Below are 17,926 nucleotides of genomic sequence, written 5' to 3' on the forward strand. Positions count from 1 at the left end.
AGATGAATCGAGAGCCGGAAAGAGGAGCCGGAAGACATCCTGTGAGAGCTGCTGGGATGGACAGGAAGCTTCCTGTGACTTCAACGAGAATCACCGAGTTGAAGGAGATTCGCGCGAGGCAGGTAAAAGCTCTCGAAGATGCCCTAAAACGCCATAAATTGCGAAGACAAGAAGCAGCCAAAAAGCATCAAATGACTTCAACGAAACTCATTGAATTGGAGGAAAAAGCTCTCGAAAATCCCCCAAAGTGTCAACAATCAACAAGCCAAACAATCATACCACGGGGTGCGTCAGCCAAACCACCCCCAGTTAAGCTGCAAAAGGAAGTAAACATTCCACTGGGGAGGCACCAACCCCCTGGAATTCGCGGGGATGAAGATAAAGTTAAGTCAAAGCCTGTGGTGGCAATAAATCACAACAACACTCGTGGGTGTGTTAATCCTCAGTGGTTTCCAGGAATCTTCACAGTCTCCCCGCGACGTGGTGTTGTCAAGGAGACTCACGGCATCCGGCGCACAGCAGAGGAATGCGTCAGAGCAATGAGAAGTACAGAAAAGTCTCCACCGCAGTAACTTCCCAGCCGTCAATCACGATGAACTTCACCCTTCTTTTGCTCGCATTTTTCCTAAATCCTCTGCAAATTTCTCCTGGTTCTCCCGCTGAAGATGTTCAGCACAAATTGATGCACCTACTGGACTTTTCTCTCGCTAATCCGGAAATTCTCACGCCTAATGCATTTTTTGGAATTAATTTTGCCGACGCAATTACTCCCCAAAGAGTTGTAAAGGAAAAAATTCAAAAAGTACGAAAAGTTTTTGAGGAAATCTCTCGGAAAAATGGATGGGAAGTCTTTGACTTTGCTGTGGATCCAACATTTTGGAGGAAAAACTCAGCCAAGAGGAGGGAAAAGCTCCCAGCTGAACGATTAAATGTCTCCGAAGAAGTTTATGAGAATCTCTTAAATATTGGGAGTCCGGATGAAGAACAATCAGATGAATGCCTGAGGAAACTTTCTCGCGGGAAGTGTTCAGTGTCAAGGAAATGTTGGAAGGTGATGTCACCGAATGAGGAAGCTTTTGGGTATCATCAGACGCACAAGTAAGTCAAAGTTTTATATATTTTAAATCCTTTTCAAGCTTAGGGGAGGGCGGGGCTAATAAAGTCACTTAGGGGTTTAGAAAAAGCTTACAATAGCATATTTCCTAGCTAGATAGAAGAAAATGATCTGAGAAAGAGTTATAGGGCACTAAATCTCCTAAAGAAATGGGCTATACATTTCGCTTTATCCATTTGGGAAATATGATATTTTGAGTTTTTTTTAAACCCTTAAGTGACTTTTTTAACCCCGCTCTCCCCTAAACATTAATTTAGTAAAGAATTCTTGAATCTTTTTTGAACAGATTTTTTTTTCGGCAAAGATCAGAAAAAGAAAGTCAGGAAAAAATGAAGGAACTTCAAAAATTGTTCTTTATTCAACAAAATTATTCAAGAACCACGAATTTTTTGTCAAAAAGTTTTTTTTTCCTAAAATATGTTTTTTCTTGTTGTTGGGCTGATTTGAATCAATATGAAAAGAAACTAAAAACTTGGAATTATGGGTACAAAAAAAAAATAATAATTCACTCCATTTTACTGAAGAATTTCCTTGGATTAGCAATCAAGAGGGAAGACAAGAAAAACGCAACATTTTTTTTCAATCATCTGAAAATGTACTGGTAAGCTGACCAAGCTTACGAGAGCTGTGTTTCTTTCAGTGTACCAATTTTGTGAGAGCAATCTAGAACGCGTATTAGTTTAAATACGCGCAAAGTTGGGAAAAGTTGAAAAGTCATACCCTAAGAAATCTTTAGAAGGCCATATCTCGAGAACGGATCCATAGATTTTCATAAAATTTTTTTTGTTTGAAAGGTCTTGAAGTCAGCTATAACATATCGAAAAATGAAAAAAATTTATGTCGCCATTTTCGAAAAATTCGAGTTCGAAATTTTCGAAAACTTTGTTTTCGATTTTAGCGCCTCTTGCGGTCATTTCTCGAAGTTGCAATGTTTTAGACATTTGTAGGGTTTCTCGAAACCTTTCATTTGCGCTTGAGTTGATCAAGATCGGACTTGTAGAACCCGAGATATTACATGCCAACTTTGGAAGGCTATATCTCGAGAACGGCGACATAGATTTTCTTCATTTTTGGCATGAAGCTAGATAATATAGTCAGTTATAACATATCAAAAAATGAAGCAAATCGATAATGGCGTTTTCGAGATATTCATCGAAAACTCATCGAAAATTTTGTTTTCGATTTTTGGCCCCCTAGCGGTCACTTTTGAAACTTCGGATGTTCTATAGAGTTGTAGGGTTTGTTGAGATCTTTCATTTGACCCCGGGTTGATCGAAATCGGTCAAGCCGTTTTCGAGTTATGGTCGATTTTCGATGAAAAATTGTGGCGGCCATATTGACTAAACGGCTTAACCGATTTTTGAAAATGAGGTATCGTTGGAAAGCTCTTGATGGCCCCTACAACATATCAAAGCTATTACAGGGGCTGAGATATCGCGAAAACAAAATTTTGAGGTTATTCAAAATGGCGGACGCGGGGGTGGGGGGTAAAATTTGACGTCATAATCTGACGTCTTCCAGTCGACTTTTAAACTTTGCCGTTTACCGCAAGTCTCTATCTATTACCGTTCTCTTGTAATTTAGCAAAAGGTTCCGGACGGACGGACGGCAGGCCGGCCGGCCGGAAAAAATTTTTTGGCGCATACGTTTTTTGGAATGTGGGGACCCTAATTCGTGCTCATCCCAAGTTTGAGCTCGATCTGCCGACTTTCGATTTTGCTCGGTACACAAAAGCTGTGTCTGAAAGAAACACAGCTAAAATTAAGGAATTCAAAAATTGATCTTTGTTTAACAAAAATATTCAAGTACCTACCACGAATTTTTTGTCAAAATGGTTTTTTTTCCTAAAATATGTTTTTTCTTGTTATGTTGTTGGGCTGATTTGAATCAATATGAAAAGAAACTAAAAACTTGGAATTATGGGTACAAAAAAAATAATAATTCACTCCATTTTACTGAAGAATTTCCTTGGATTAGCAATCAAGAGGGAAGACAAGAAAAACGCAACATTTTTTTTTCAATCATCTGAAAAAATCATCCTTCAGTTACTTCAGTAAAAATCATCACATTCGTTAAAATTTTTCTCATCACTCCATTTTATGCTCATAAAAAAAATTCAACATGTTTTCTGGATTTTTATTTTTTATTTATAAATCACTCAAACTGCCCACAAGGGTCGAAAGTAAACCATTAATAAGACTCAAAACATTACCTAATACACAGTCAAATTTATCTGTATGATGATGTAGCCCAAGATCGTTCAAAAAGTTGTGAGTTTCATTTACCAAAGTTTTGCAAAGGAGAAAATCTCCAAAAACATATTTCCACGCTTTTTCACACTCAATCAGCATTTCTGGTGTAATTTTATCAGAATATGTGAAATATTTCACTCTCCATCCTGTTTCATGATAATTCTCAATGGATCTCAAGCATTTTATGATGGAGCTTTTTTCTCCAATGATCACGAGGAATTCTTTTATGTCTTCTGTGGTAATTAATTCACAAAGAGGGGATGTTTTGGCTTCTAAATGTATGAAGGATTTCTTGAAGAGATCAGCATAGAGTGGAGCTCCATTGAGATTAATGAGAAATCCGGTATTGTTGCTTTTTTTCAAGAGAACTTCTAAAAGATTCTTAGAGCTTTTAGCAAAGGAAATTGTTTCTTCTGAGAGAACTTTCACGCCAATTAATTCATTGAATATTTTTTCAACGTCAATGTTATTTAGAAACTTGACTAATAAGCTCATATTCTCCTTTGAAATGATCGCTTGAATGGTTTTCGTGGATTCTCCCCAGAAATAAATATTTCCTTCATTAACATGGACAATAGTTCCGGAAGCAGCAATGCTAATGGGGCTGTTCTTGTCGTTATGTAGGCCTGAATGATTTCTGCATGATTAAATAATATTTATTTTGAGCTAAAATCCGTTTTAAATTGATTATTTTGTCGATTTTATCTTTAAGGGGGTCTCTTTTGAGAGCTGGTGAAATCCAATGTTTTTATTTTTCTTAAGGTTTTTCTTAAACTTGGTTTTCCAATGTTGGTCACATTTGAAGACTTATTATTGAAGAATAAGAAAATCAGTTTCCGCCATCTTTGGTACGACGCCATCTTGAGATTTTCTTCAAAACACAAAGGTAGGTTTTTCTCAGGATCTACTGGACGGATTTTGATGGGGTAAAAAGCAAATGAAAGAGGAAATACCAATGCAGATTTTGATGTACCAGAATTTTGAATTTCCTTTCTGGGCTGAGAAAAGTGGAAAAATGTGACTTTTTTCAGATATTTTTGACGTTTTTCCACTTTTCTCAGCCCCAGAATGGAACTTCAAAATTCTGGTACATCAAAATCTGCACGGGTATGTCCTCTTTTATTTGCTTTTTACCCCATCAAAATCCATCCAGTAGATCCTGAGAAAAACCTACCTTTGTGTTTTAAGGCAGTTCTGTGGAAAAGACGGAAAACTACAAGATGGCGTCGCACCTAAAATGGCGAAAAGTGATTTTCTTACACTTCAATAATTAGGCTACAGATGTGACCAACATTGGAAAACCAGGTTTAAGAAAAACCCCCAAAAATTGCAACATTAAATATGTGTAAATTCTAACAATTTTCTCAAGAGACCCCCCTTAACTTACTGGGTATAGGCGTAGTAATAAACCAGGATATTGGAGATTAAGTAGTAATCACCTGGAAGGCAACAATCTTCGGATCCATTTGATTTTCCTTCAGAATAACTTGAAACTTTATAGTGATCACTGACATATTCTTCCTGGCAGGAAGAACTTTTAATAGCAAAAATTGCTATTAAAAGAAGGACAAAGAATAAGAATTTCTTCCCGAATATTTCCATGGTTGAACAAAGACTAAGCCTTAAACTTGAATTCCTTGATATTTTTTTCTCTAAAATGTCTCAAATCGTGATTTTCTTATCGTATTTTATGAATTTTTGAGTTTATTTTAAGAACAAAAGAAAAACGTGTCAATGGATCATGATTCTTTTTAAATTCTTTTAAAGAAAAATAATTGTTCTGTGAGCTGACGTATATGCAATCTGTAAAAGGGTTTTATAGTTGGACCTCAGCTCAGAATTAAAGACACAATTCTAGGCTGAGATCTAACTTTCCAATACTGACTGGCCAAATGACGCTTTTCCAAACACTTTTAAAGAAAAATATTTCAATAAATTAATTTTCTTCCGGATTAGAACTCCATAAAACTTGATTCCTGACTCTCTCCTTTCGCCTTCCGCAGACTCCTCTTCTACATGGTTCTCTCACGACAGAGAGGCTGCAATTTCAACCCTTTCAACACACAAAAAATCATCCGAAAGCTCTGCACTAAGATCCTCACTGAAGTCCTCACAATTGCCCATCAAGGCTTCCCTGAGAATTTTAGAGATTTAGCAATGGAGCAAATTTTTCTCTGCTCATTTGAGGACTTTCCGGACTTCCTAAAACCCCGTTGGATTGCAGAAATCTCTTCCTGGCAGGATGAATCTGGATGTTTTACCCTATGTGAGTCTTCCCGAAAGTGCTGTTCCTGTTCAGATCACATGACAGGCGTAGGAGCTGCTCTTCTGGCCACATTTTCCTCAAGTTAAAAATGAAAAAAAAATGCTTTAGGTGTATTCTAGAAAATTTGTATATTGTAGAGCAAAAAAAAATCCCATTGTGTTAATGCAAATCTAAGGGGGGTTGGGGATGGTCTATCTTTCTCTGGCGCTTCTCTTCTTGCGCGTAAAGAGTCGCCATGTGTTGGCGCTGAAGGCTACAAAGGCCAGCACGAAGAGGAGACACGCTGCCACACAGAGCCCAATAATTGTGGCTTCGTGCATATTTTTGGGATCCAAAGCATGATCCCGGGGCAGTAGTAGATGATCTGCAAGGATCTGTGTCCCATTGGGTGGGGGACATGGTTGCTGAACGATTATCTCTTGGTGCTGAACCTGAGGAAGAGGAAAAAAAGAGTAAAGTTTAGGGAATTGTTGAGAAGTTTTTGGGAAATTTTGAGGGTGATGTACCTGTTTGTTCCGGCAAAGTTGTAGCCCAGCAGTGTTGGCGATTGTTTCAGCACTGTACTCATCTTCAGCCAAGACAGGAAGGAGCCAGCGTTCGGGTGAGACAACCTGCACCCACGTCCAGAAGGTTGGAATTGAAGCAGCGTGAATGGAGTACCCACCGACGGAGCTCACGGCCAGCATTATGAGTCCCGTGAAGACGCTGGCATTTGTCTTGGCGGAGAAGAAATGCGCGGCAAAGAGGGCGAGCGCTTGTATGGCCATCAAATACAGGAGCATGTATCCTGGAAAAGGGGAAATCCATTAGCTTCTTGTGTTGGAATTGTCTTGAAACTCTTTAAAAAGTATTTTAGTTTACCCATGTAAATGTAAATCCCGCGATCGCTGCTCGTGGTGTAGGAATAGAGGCCAGCCATGCTGTGCGCGGGCAGGAGGTAAGCCAGCCAAATGCAGAGGCTTGGCATCACGCTCAGAACACTCTGCACAATAATGTAGAGTGGGCGTGAGTATAGTCGCAATGCAATTTCACGCTCAGCATGCTCTCGATCCTCGTGAAGATCCCTAATTGTGAGCAGGAGGAGAGGCCAGAAAGCCACAGCCATGATGCAATGATGGTACCCTAGACGATCATTCTGCAGTAGCTGGGGATCCGTTGCTGGTACATCCCAGAAGATACAGCCAATGCAGAGGGATAGAACTGCAGCAGCTATTAACCGGCTGATCCAGGAAAGCAAAGATCCTGGTTGCTTGTAGACAATATACCTGGAAATTGAGGGATTTTCTCATTGAAAACTGTTTGATAGGGAAGCTTTCTTTTCCTCTTTTACCTCTTGCAAAGTGTTGTGATTTGCTTAAAAGCTCCAGCGCGTTTTGTAAAGTTGGGCATTGCAGCCGGAGGAGCTCCAATGGGTAGTTCGGCATTAACTTGCTCCCAAGCCGATGCAAGGGAGTCAATTCGTGCTGAAGATTCCAACATCGCAGCAGCCGAAAGATCATCCAATGTCACGAGATCCAAGTAGTAGTCAGCGGGATTCTTGAAAGGTGGACACGGATACCCAAGAGTACCCATGTGACGTGGTAGATCAGAACGACTTCCGGAGAAGACAGTTCGTCCGCCGGAGAGGAGTAAAACCCCGGAGCACATGGAGAGAATCTCAAATGTTGGCGGTTGGAGGGTCATTATCACGATGCGACCACTACTGCACCACTGTCGAAGGTACTCAACCAGGAAGAAGGTGTCGAAGATGTCCATGCTGGTTGTGGCTTGATCGAGAACGAGAACACTAGCTTGGGTCAGAAGTTGGCACGCCACACTCAAGCGTTGACGCTCAGAGTGTGTCAAACGGGACACATTGGCCGTCCGGACGGCTGTGAGTCCCAAATCCTCAATCAGGATGTCAATTCGCTCCTTGAGATCGCTCCGATCAATGGGGCCTACAAGGAATTTGCCATCAAAATCATAAACTAAAGGATTTTTTTTAGCATGAAACTTACCTCGCAGCGAAGCATGGAAGCTAAGGGTGCTCTGGACACTCATCCGAGGATCGAGAGCTGCACGATCGGGTGCTGGGACGTAGCCACAGAGATCTCGAAGACCACGCTGTGTTATGTGCTGTCCATTGACGAGAATCTCCCCAGCGAGGCGATCTCGGAGTCCAGCTAGGGCTTCAGTCAACGCTGTTCCCTCCTTCTGCGATGTGGCCATAATTGCAAAGAGATCTCCGGCTTTAGCTTGCAGCGAAACACCCCGAACGCCCGGAGAAACGTCCAAGGAATGCACCTGGATGTTGGGATAGACAAGCCCCAGCGGGGATTGTCTTCGTGACAGAAGAACCTGATCCGATCGTGCCCTCGATGGAGCATAAAGTCTGTAAGAAGAGTTTTTTTTTATCATTCTTCATTAAACTTTCATTATTATTTTTTTCCTTTAAGGTACAAACCTGGAGTCATAGTCGTACGTATCGGGACCCAGAAGATCAGCTTCACTGTGTGATCGATTGCCGTAGTGTCGTGAATTGGGTGCGTGATGATTGAGATGCGTTCCAGCAATGCTGGCACGGCTATTGGCTTGCTTGAGTGCTGCCAGGGGGATGTTTCCGTGTGCCCTGGAGCTGGGTCGTGAAGTGGGGACAACTCCCAATTGCCGGAAGTCACTCTCACTGCGGAATTTCCGGAGATTTGGTGGCACCCTTCCGCGTGTTGTCTCATTGTCGCTGCTGTCGTACCCACTGCTAGCACCCCCAATGGGTTGACTCTCTCGGTAGCCACGATTGACGCGCCCACGACCACCACCGGGTCCACCCATTTGGCGATTGTGGGACCTCTGGGAGCCCGCATTGGGTGGGAAGACGCGTGGCAGCCCGAATTTCAGGTAAGTGTACATATTGGAGCCCAGAGGGGATCTTAAAATGAAGCAGAAAAAAACAGAAAGTTTAGCATTTAATGGGTCAAAAGAGAAGGAAGAATTGAGAACTCACTTGGGCCCATAGCGTGGGTGGTTGAGAATTGACTGGACAGTGGTGTCGCGCAGCTGAAAATTCCCATATGGCAGTGGGGACTTATCGGATGATCCCAGAGCCGAGTCGGTGAAGTCCGAATTGAGGTTTTGCCTGTAAAATGCCTCAGGTCTAGAATTATTTTACATTGTTAAACAATTGGATGAGAAGATCGTTCATGAATGTGCAGAGAAGAAATTTTTAATGATGGAGGGCAGTTTTTACAGTGATGGGAAGAATAATAGCACCACTTTATATTTTTTTAAATTTTCTTTTTCTTTTAAATTGATTATTTCTAGCTGTTTTTGTCTAATTTTTATAATTCTAAAAAACTCTGAAGGCTTTTTTCTTTTTCTTTTAAAAAATTCTAAAATGATCAAAATCGGTCAAGGGGTTTTTTTTTAGGGTTGCTTTAGTGAATTCATTTCAAAAATATCATTTTCCATTCAATCTTATGTTAAAATTAAACGGATAATCCGATTTTGATCAATTTTAAATTTTTTTAAGAGATTAAAAATTGAGCTTTCAAACTTTTTGGATTTATCAAAAACGAACGCTCACAGCCAGAGATATTCGAGATTGAAGATGAAGAAATCTTCTAATAAACTATAAATCTGTTATTATTTTTCACACCACTGTTTTATATACGAATAATTCTGCAAAAATATTGCTCTTACGCGCATTTAATTGCTTCATAGAGTTTCTTGTTCTAAACATAAAGTTTAATGGCAATGCTTCATTACAATAAATCGTCATGCGATGCCATTGTACCGACTTTTTGGTTCTTTTTTTTTCTTCTAACGTCTAGTTTGACTAAATTTTAGCACCTCGCAGTACGATGCGCGTGAAGCATTTCTGTTATCACGAAGTCATTGTATTCATAAAAAAGACGTGAATTTTTTTGTGTGTCTTTAGAATGTCTTTTTTACGCGATTTCTCACAGAATTCTCGTGTAGAATTAGCGAGATAATTTTGTGGAGAATTTTTGGAATTTTACATTAAGTAAAGACAAAAAAAAGAATCTTTTTCTGCGAATTTCTCTCAATAAAGATAAAGAGAGAAGTTCTCAAAATTATTAAATTAATAATAAAAGACGTAAAAGGTGGGAAAAGATGGACCATCGCACTTTACGGATCTTTTTAAGAGCTGCATGTGGATGGCACTGAGTTTTATTGCATAAATTCTTCTCTCATCGTCCCAGTCCAGCCCAAAATGTTTTATAATAAAATCCACGAGAAATTTTAGAAATCTCGATAATTTTTATTTTAACCATTTATGAGCTTTTCTTGCTAATTTTTCTTGAATTTATCCACTAAACGATTTATATAAATTAGGGGAGAACGGAGGAGTTTTATTCATTTAATTTTTCGGCAAATATTCAAAGTAATTGAGAAAAGGAATTTATTCGTTTTGTGTGGAAAATTCCTCATTCAAAGAAACAATTGGGATAAACTGATTCTAGAGGATCTTAAAAGAATGAGAAATTGTCTAAAGAACCTTTCTATTTTCTAACGAAAAGAGTTAAGGTAAAACGGGAAAGATTTGTTTAAAAACGTAAAGAATGACGTCACTTTTGTGTTCTTGCCTCTTTTAATGTATTAAGTATTTATAGCTAGTCAAAAACCATAAACGATGTGGATTGAGCATTAAAAATAACGTTTCATGCGTTAAATGAAACAAAAAAACACAAGTGACGTCATTCTTTGCGTTTTTGAAAAAAAAAATTACTTGTTTTTCCTTAGCTAAGTTCAGTGGAAAATGAGAAAGTTCTTTGACAATTCCTGATTAATTTTCGATCCTCTAGAATCCGTGCAGAATTAAGAATTTATCATATGAAACGAATAAATTCTTTTTATAAATTATTTTGAATATTTTCCGAAATAATTGAACGAATAAAATTGCCACATTCTCCTCTAATTTATATTTTAAATGTTTGTTTTATTCTCTGCAAGATTACCCGTGCTCTGATTGTTTCCTTGATTGACGACAGATTTTCTTCAATTAATTATGATTAAAACTATTCTAACGTGTTCTCTCTAGTATCTCTAAAAAAATCAAACAATGAGAAAAGCCAAAAAAAGAAATTTTATTAAAAATGATTCATTGCAAATTTCTTCTTTGCAATTTTTTTCTCTTCCTTGTCTTTTTGTTAAAGAAAAATCTCTCGGTCGTGAATGCAAAATGCAAATGTGTAAAACTTGCAACCAAGGACAGGAAGACTGAACGTCTGAGAGCTATGTTGTGTATCTCTTCCGCCCTTGAGGCGTACATATAATACCACAGAATCCCGGTAAAAGAAATCCGCAAGATGATCATGGGGGGAACGTGAAACTGGACAATCCAGACATGGAAATAAAGTCAAGAACCTGCTGCAGCAAATTTCCATCCTGAATATAAATTTAAAATCCATTCCGGATGATTCGCACACACCGAGTGGATAAAAATGCTTTGGTAATCTCTTATAATGGAGGAAAAAAAGTTGTGAAGAATCTCCGTAACTGATTTCTTCTTCTTCCACACCTCTTTTCTTTACGCAACATGCGTTGGTCTTTTGATGACTTTTGGGATTGATGACCCACAGATTGAAGCTTCGGGACAGGAGCGGGGGAATTTATATTAAAAGAAGAAAAAAAATATGAAAAGAAGTGAGATTCTTCTCGCGGTGTTCTTTCGCGCTTCATCGACGTGTACAATATAAAAGAAGATCCAATGAAGACGCACGCAGATGGACCAAAGAAGAATCATGCAGAAGAATCAGTGAATGGGATTAATAAACTCATATTATTCTCCCAGGTATGGAGATTCCCAGCACACACCCGAAAAGAATTACATGCGCGTTCCATGACTTGAGTGGCCAATGAAATGTGAAGAGATTTTCTAGTTCTGGGCCTCTGAGCACGCAAAACTGCTCCATATTTGGGGGCTCTTGCGCCGCTTTTGAATCCATGGGAAATTTACAAATATTTGGGCAACCTCAAAAGGAAAAATCGTGATTCACGTTAAAATCACACCGTGCAGCAAAAACATTGCCCAGGTAAAATCAATTAGTTTACCTTTAGACACAATTTATACCATCGCACGCCGTACTTGAGGTTCAATAGACGAGCGAATGTGGATGAAAAAAAAAACAAATAAATTGGAGACTTTCTCCTTCTTAATTCTCCTCCGCGTGTTGCTGAAGAAATCGAAAAGGGAATGCGAGGTTATCAAATTGATTGACTTTTGCCAATTTGTGGGGTCTTTGAGGCGATTTCGAAAGATTTTTAACAAGGTGGGCGGACGCGCAAAGAAAGGGCATCTCTAATGAACAATTCCGTTGAAAAAAAATCAAAGAAAGAATCACAGACTAAAAACGCTTTTTAGAGAAGAAGAGCTTTTCTTCTTGTTGCGTTGCGAGTTGAATTGTGATTGAGAAATTATCAGAAATTGCGTAGAGAAGCATTGAAATCTTTTGAATCATTCCCAACAGAAGAAGATAAATCAGTCAAAGGTGTTGAAATGCGAAAGAATGATTTATCATTGGCAATTGCTCTGAAGAGAAATCTTCAATAGAATAATGCTAAAAGCTTTTATTTTTTTGCAGAATTTCGCGTAAGAAAAGATTTTTTGAAGCAATGATTTTGTTAAAAATACACAGAGTGTCCCAATACGCAATGTCTATTAAACTGTATTTAATTTAAAATTTTAGACTTTGAAAAATCATTAAGACTAATGATTTATCAGAAAAGAAACACGACTTATAAAGAATTGATAAAGATTTAAAAACTTCCAAACAGATTGGCCATTTTTTTTACTGAAATCTGTTGTTAAAAACTGGTCAATATTTGTTTAAAAATACAAAGAATGACGTCACTAAACGTGAATTTTCTTTCTCTTTCAATCTACGAAACATTAACTTGCGATATTTCGTCAATTTTATTTTAAGGAAGGTATTTTTGAAACGTTTCTTGTTAAATTGAAAAAAAATAACGATTTATTCGAGACACCCTATGTACGCACCTCTTTAAAATAGGTAGTTCTGATAGGTAAAATAATGCTTCTCACCTATAGATCGACCACGCGTGCAAATCCTCCGAGGCTGGGGGCGGGAGGGGAGTATTTGGCCCATGATGAGGCACCGAGTAGCGCCTCTCTTCCCGTGAATTCTTCGGTGATGACATATGATTGAGTTCTATGCCCTAGAAAAGAAGAAAATTTCATAAAATTCGATCCACCAGCTAAGCAAATACAGAAAATTGGAATTTCAGCTTATTTATAGGAGAGCAAAGTATAAAATAATGATGATCTTTTCATACTCCAATGGAGAGTGAGAAAATTTCTCGGAAAATTTGTCAAGAAAATCAGTTCTTGCTCAATTTTCTTCTATTTCTCAATTTTGCTTCTAAATCTTCATCCATTTTAAACTCAATTCCATTGACCTTTTTTTCTTCACAACATTTTTATAACCGACATTTTTTTATTATATTATATTTTAATCCCATATATACAGACAATGCTGCGCGGTGTTGAGTGCACGAGAATAGAAACATACCTATAAAATGAAGTACAAACACAGTATAAAATAAAAAAAATTGCAAAGATAAAAATTAAATATAGCATGGATGGAACAGTATAAAGCGAAAGAACGGTAAGTAAAACTTACGGGCTGTGATTCTTTCTTTGTCTGTGAAATGTGAAATTGACGGAAAGTTGGGGATGGGCAAATTTTGAGGAAGGCTTTCTCGCGCACCGAATCACAGCCAACGCGCAGATAATTTGTGAAATACCTTAATCGTGGGCGTTGGCTGTGATTCGGTACGCAAGAAAGCCTTCCTCAAAATTTGACCATCCCCAACTTTCCGTCAATTTCACATTTCACAGACAAAGAAAGAATCACAGCCCGTAAGTTTTACTTACCGTTCTTTCGCTTTATACTGTTCCATCCATGCTATATTTAATTTTTATCTTTGCAATTTATATATATCTTTGCATTTTTATATGTTTATATAATGTATATATCTATGCATTTATATATATTTTACTTTACTTTTATATGTGTATATATAAAACCCCCCGCTTCGCGGGGCGTTGGACTTATGCAACAAAAGATATGACATGTAAACTTTAAAACGCGATATCTCCGGAACGGCTACATAGATTTTCTTCATTTTTGGCATAGTGAAAGATATTATAACCAGCTATAACATATAAAAATTTGAAGCAATTCTATAAAGCGGTGCTCGAGATATTCATCGAAAACTCATCGAAAATTTTGTTTTCGATTTTAGCGCCACTTGCGGTCATTTTTTGAACTTGCAATGTTCCGAGAAGTTGTAGGGCTCATTAATATCTTTCATTTGAGCCCAAGTTGATCAAAATCGGTCAAGCCGTTCTCGAGTTATGACCGATTTTCGATGAAAAATTGTGGCGGCCATATTGGCTAAACGGCTTGGCCGATTTTCGAAAATAAGGTATCGTTGGAAAGGTCTTGATGGTCCCTACAACATATCAAAATTTCAGACCTCTAGCTAATATAGGGGCTGAGATATAGGCAAAACAAAATTTGGGGGTTATTCAAAATGGCGGACGGTGGGGTGGGGGGGTGGATTTGACCTCATAATCAGATGTCTTCCACCCGATATATGAACTTTGCCGTTGACCGCAAGTCTCTATCTATTACCGTTCTCTTGTAATTTAGCAAAAGGTTCCGGACGGACGGCCGGACGGCCGGACGGCCGGCCGGCCGGCCGGAACAATTTTTGGCGCATACGTTTTTTGGAATGTAGGGACCCTAATTCGTGGTCATCCCAAGTTTGAGCCCGATCTGACGACTTTACATTTTGGAGTGTACACAGAAGCTGTGCTTCTTTGAAGAAAGAATCACAGCTAAAATGGGTGTTGCAACACTTAATTCAACATCCCATTTCGAAATGGGTGGAAAATTAAAATATTTCTGCAATTAAAGAAAGAGACGGAGGAGGAAGGGAAAAATTTCACTTTCGAGATCATAGATCTGGCTTGTCCGTGTTTCTTCAGTAGTTTCAGACAATATTCTCTTCCATCCGCAACTCCTTCGCTGTCCGCGTGGTCAGCACCACGGCGGTGTATGAGAAAGAGACGGTGAATTCCGCACACGGCGATGGTGAACACCAGCCAAATTAACTGACCGTATAAATTGTAATAATTAATTTACCCCAAGGGGCCAACAACTGTCAATCACAAAAGGTGCCACCCGCCATTTAATGAGACTCTCAAGTACCCATCTTGTGGCTTGATTGGCGCCCTTGGTGGTCCCCAAACGAGCGCCTAAACGGCCTCTTAAAACCAGATTTCTTGCATGATTTTCTTTTCGTGTTAAACTGAAATCTCATGAAATTGGTTGTCCATTGAGATTTTTCTAGGAAAAGGGCTTTGACCACAAGAATTTTAATTATTTTTATATTCAAAGATCTTTTTGGGTCAAGAAACTTATAATTTCTAGTTAAAACTCGATATTTTATCGTTTTATTGCATTTTGAATGTTTTGAGAGGAAAATAAAACAGATTTCCCATAATTTTCCGGAAATTGATCATGATTTTCCCGACTCGTTTCTAAAATAAATAAAAACAAAAAAATCCGTTTTTTCCTACTTGTATGAACTTATTTAAACTGCATAGCGTCCTTTTAACCCTTTGGAGACTTTTAAATACCTATAAGAAAGACAATTAAAATTTTTCTGTCTTCAACGTGTTAATTTTTTTTTCAAACTGAAAGTAATTAATCGTCAAATATTTCTGTAAAATCAGTTAAGAAAAGCTGGAAAAAATTTGCCTGAAAATCTAGACAATGACGTCACTTTTAACGATTTTTTGTATCTTTTAATCTTCTTATCTTCTACAATATTTAAAGTTCAATTGTGTGTATAGCATAAGGCTACTAAGACTTGAAAAATCCATACCTAAAGCGGCTAAAACCATTGATCTTCAAGATCTCAAGACAAACTTGGACGCCTCTTGAGAAATTCATTGGTTCGTTGCAAATTGCGCGGGAAATGGCCTTCAAAATTAATTTCTCTCTCTTTGCTTGAAATTTATCACCGTTTAATTCAATATTATTTCGGGGGATTAGGCTGTGAAGTGTTCTTGCAAATTCATTCAAAATTCACTCCGTGTAGGTATCTTGTGCAATGCGCTCTTCACTCCCACTGGAGGTGTTGCAACAAACATGATTTGTTTGCCCCTCAAATGGCGCGTGTATTTGTGTGGAAATTTATATAGGGAGGAAAAAGGGCCACCAAAAGAAGTGAATATTATGTAGAGTTGTGTTGCTTATGTAAATTATACTCAACATAATGTACCATCTAGCACAGCATATTGAGAGAGAGTGAGTGAAGTAATTTTGCAATTAGTAGGAATAAATTTTCTTGTAGTTGGGTTATTTTGTGCAATTTGTCGAGGCGAAAAAAAATCTTCTGCAAAGTACTTTAAAAAAAAGCTTTTCTCACATCATGAAATAATTATGACTCGTCGTTGGCACCTCACCAGCATCTTCATTATCAATTTTTATTATATTTTACTCTGTACACGGTGTGAGAGATAGGGATTTTTATGAGCTTTTGCGTGCCCGTTGTGTGTTACCTCTATATTGGAGAGGTGACAGTAATTTCCCCGCGCGCACGGCACAAATTCTTCCCGGTCGCGGAATGGGGAGAGTCTGAAATCTTCGAGGAGAGTGTTACTGTTATGATACGGGTATTTCTGTCCATCAAACCGTGACTTGGGTGCGTTTCATTTCGTGCACCGTGTTCTACCGCCCAACATTTTCTCCCACTGATCATTTGCATTCCACGCCACGGCGAGAGATCATCTCTTGCCTTGTCCAGGTATCACTGCCACGGTGCACTTCCCCGATAAATGCCTCATTTGCCGCATTTTACCTTTTCATCAACCAAGCCCCCGCGTATTTGCCTTCGCGCTCATCCCACTCTGACATCCAAAGAAATCCATCATGGACAGTATCTCGGTGCGAAAGATCAGCGCGCGTGTTGAAGATCGCCATTCGCGTGATTTTCTAGGAATTTTCCTTATATTACTAAAAATTGTCACGCAGACGTCTCACGGGTAAATTCTTCACTCAATTTCCAAGACAATTTCTCAATTAAAATACCCACCCGAGTAATTTCTTGCGAGCCGCAGACGTTAAAGAGAGAGATGCGGAGTTTCCTCCCGAGAGCCATTTGAAAGTGAGATTAATTCGTGATCTTGCAAAATGATTATTTTGCAGTTAAGACAGAAAATGAATTTTAAATTTCCTGCGGTTTGCTCTGAAAAAAGTCGGTCAAATTAATTATTTATTTGTTTGTGTATCAGACGGCGAAGAATTTCAGACCATCTTCCACTCGTAGTTCATTCGCTGTAAAATATAATTCTAATACAAACGATTTTCGTGTGTGTAGAAGGGAAATTTGGTATACAAATTTTTTTCGATCTTCCTAGATAGATTGACAAACTAATTTAAATGCTAAGCAGATGTTTGGAATTTTATTTGAATTTAAATTCAGAGGAAGACATTTTGTCTATGGTATGAAAGTTTGTGGAAATATTCAAAGGAATTCCAATAAAATTGTAAATATTTTACAATTCTTTCAAATGCTAGGCAAAGGACTTTATTCATTTTGAGTCCTCTCATAATATTATGGGTGAAATTCTGTACTGTCCGGCTTAGTTCTTTCCAAAGCCAGGTATAATTTTTTAAGGAAACTTCAGTTTTATAAGTTGGGCTTAGTTAGATTCTTACTTAAACCTGTAGAGCCTGACCTTAAAATTCTTAGATCTTGGCTAGAAAATTTAGTGCCAGAAGACCTAGCTTAGAAAACTTAGGTCTCGTTTAAGAAAATTTAAGCCTGGCCTAAAAAACTTAAAGTTTAACTTGAAAAACTTTAATCTGGTTAAAGAAACTTAAGTCTGGCTTAAAAAACTTTTAAAGTCAGGCTTAGAAAATTAAACTTAAAATTGCCAAAATTAGGTATTTTGAAAAATTAACAAGATACGAAAACTTCCCATTCCCGGTTCTTAGACGGTTAAAAAGAAAACTAAAATTGAATAAGCTCTTTAAGTCTTTTAATGGACATTATTTAAATGTTTCAATTCTATAACTATCTAGGCCAAAAAAATTCTCTTATCCAAATTAAAAAGCTTTCAAATCTACAAACAATAAGTAATACAAAATAGAACTCAATTAGAAGGGGAATACCTCTATAAATAAAAAAGATTTCTTTTTGCTCTAGAAAAAGACAAATTGCACCTGTTAAGTGCAATGCAATGATCAATGCGATCCA

At 38.2% G+C, this 17,926-nt stretch overlaps 4 protein-coding genes across 6 annotated transcripts in view; 2 read left to right on the top strand and 2 right to left on the bottom strand.

Annotated features, from left to right (window-relative positions):
* LOC129787074 (dedicator of cytokinesis protein 3) overlaps positions 1 to 572 on the top strand; it is a 39,573-nt gene extending 39,001 nt beyond the window's left edge. Inside the window, exon 11 of the mRNA XM_055822379.1 lies at positions 1 to 572. Within this exon, the coding sequence (XP_055678354.1) occupies positions 1 to 572 (572 nt within the window).
* On the top strand, positions 527 to 5,801 carry LOC129787083 (UPF0764 protein C16orf89-like). Its single transcript, XM_055822391.1, has 2 exons — positions 527 to 1,098; positions 5,370 to 5,801. The coding sequence occupies exons 1-2, from the start codon at positions 527 to 529 to the stop codon at positions 5,716 to 5,718; spliced, it is 921 nt and encodes a 306-aa protein (XP_055678366.1). The 3' UTR covers positions 5,719 to 5,801.
* LOC129787082 (uncharacterized) lies at positions 3,239 to 4,977 on the bottom strand. The gene is made up of 2 exons (XM_055822390.1): positions 4,754 to 4,977; positions 3,239 to 4,003 (listed from the first exon to the last, which is right to left on the bottom strand). The coding sequence occupies exons 1-2, from the start codon at positions 4,966 to 4,968 to the stop codon at positions 3,262 to 3,264; spliced, it is 957 nt and encodes a 318-aa protein (XP_055678365.1). The 5' UTR covers positions 4,969 to 4,977; the 3' UTR covers positions 3,239 to 3,261.
* Positions 5,742 to 17,926, bottom strand: part of LOC129787076 (ATP-binding cassette sub-family G member 8) — a 24,552-nt gene continuing 12,367 nt past the window's right edge. For 2 of the 3 annotated variants that reach the window (XM_055822383.1, XM_055822381.1), the window contains 8 exons: positions 12,675 to 12,808; positions 8,613 to 8,762; positions 8,076 to 8,537; positions 7,630 to 8,003; positions 6,963 to 7,569; positions 6,494 to 6,897; positions 6,139 to 6,419; positions 5,742 to 6,063 (listed from right to left, as the gene is read on the bottom strand). In XM_055822383.1, coding sequence (XP_055678358.1) covers positions 5,824 to 6,063; positions 6,139 to 6,419; positions 6,494 to 6,897; positions 6,963 to 7,569; positions 7,630 to 8,003; positions 8,076 to 8,537; positions 8,613 to 8,762; positions 12,675 to 12,790 — 2,634 coding nt within the window. In that variant the 5' untranslated portion in view covers positions 12,791 to 12,808 and the 3' untranslated portion in view covers positions 5,742 to 5,823. The remainder of the gene's footprint in view (positions 6,064 to 6,138; positions 6,420 to 6,493; positions 6,898 to 6,962; positions 7,570 to 7,629; positions 8,004 to 8,075; positions 8,538 to 8,612; positions 8,763 to 12,674; positions 12,809 to 17,926) is intronic. The other variant, XM_055822382.1, reaches the window with a different exon arrangement.

Source organism: Lutzomyia longipalpis, chromosome 1, assembly GCF_024334085.1.
Source record: "Lutzomyia longipalpis isolate SR_M1_2022 chromosome 1, ASM2433408v1".
In the NCBI taxonomy this organism is placed as follows: domain Eukaryota; kingdom Metazoa; phylum Arthropoda; class Insecta; order Diptera; family Psychodidae; genus Lutzomyia; species Lutzomyia longipalpis.

What these genes read in the sequence shown, in the direction of transcription:
- LOC129787083 (XM_055822391.1), top strand. Translation starts at nt 527, where the DNA reads ATGCGTCAGAGCAATGAGAAGTACAGAAAAGTCTCCACCGCAGTAACT. An exon ending in GGGTATCATCAGACGCACAA is followed by an intron (nt 1,099 to 5,369) that starts GTAAGTCAAAGT and finishes CGCCTTCCGCAG; the next exon opens with ACTCCTCTTCTACATGGTTC.
- LOC129787082 (XM_055822390.1), bottom strand. Translation starts at nt 4,968, where the DNA reads ATGGAAATATTCGGGAAGAAATTCTTATTCTTTGTCCTTCTTTTAATA. An exon ending in TATTACTACGCCTATACCCA is followed by an intron (nt 4,004 to 4,753) that starts GTAAGTTAAGGG and finishes TTAATCATGCAG; the next exon opens with AAATCATTCAGGCCTACATA.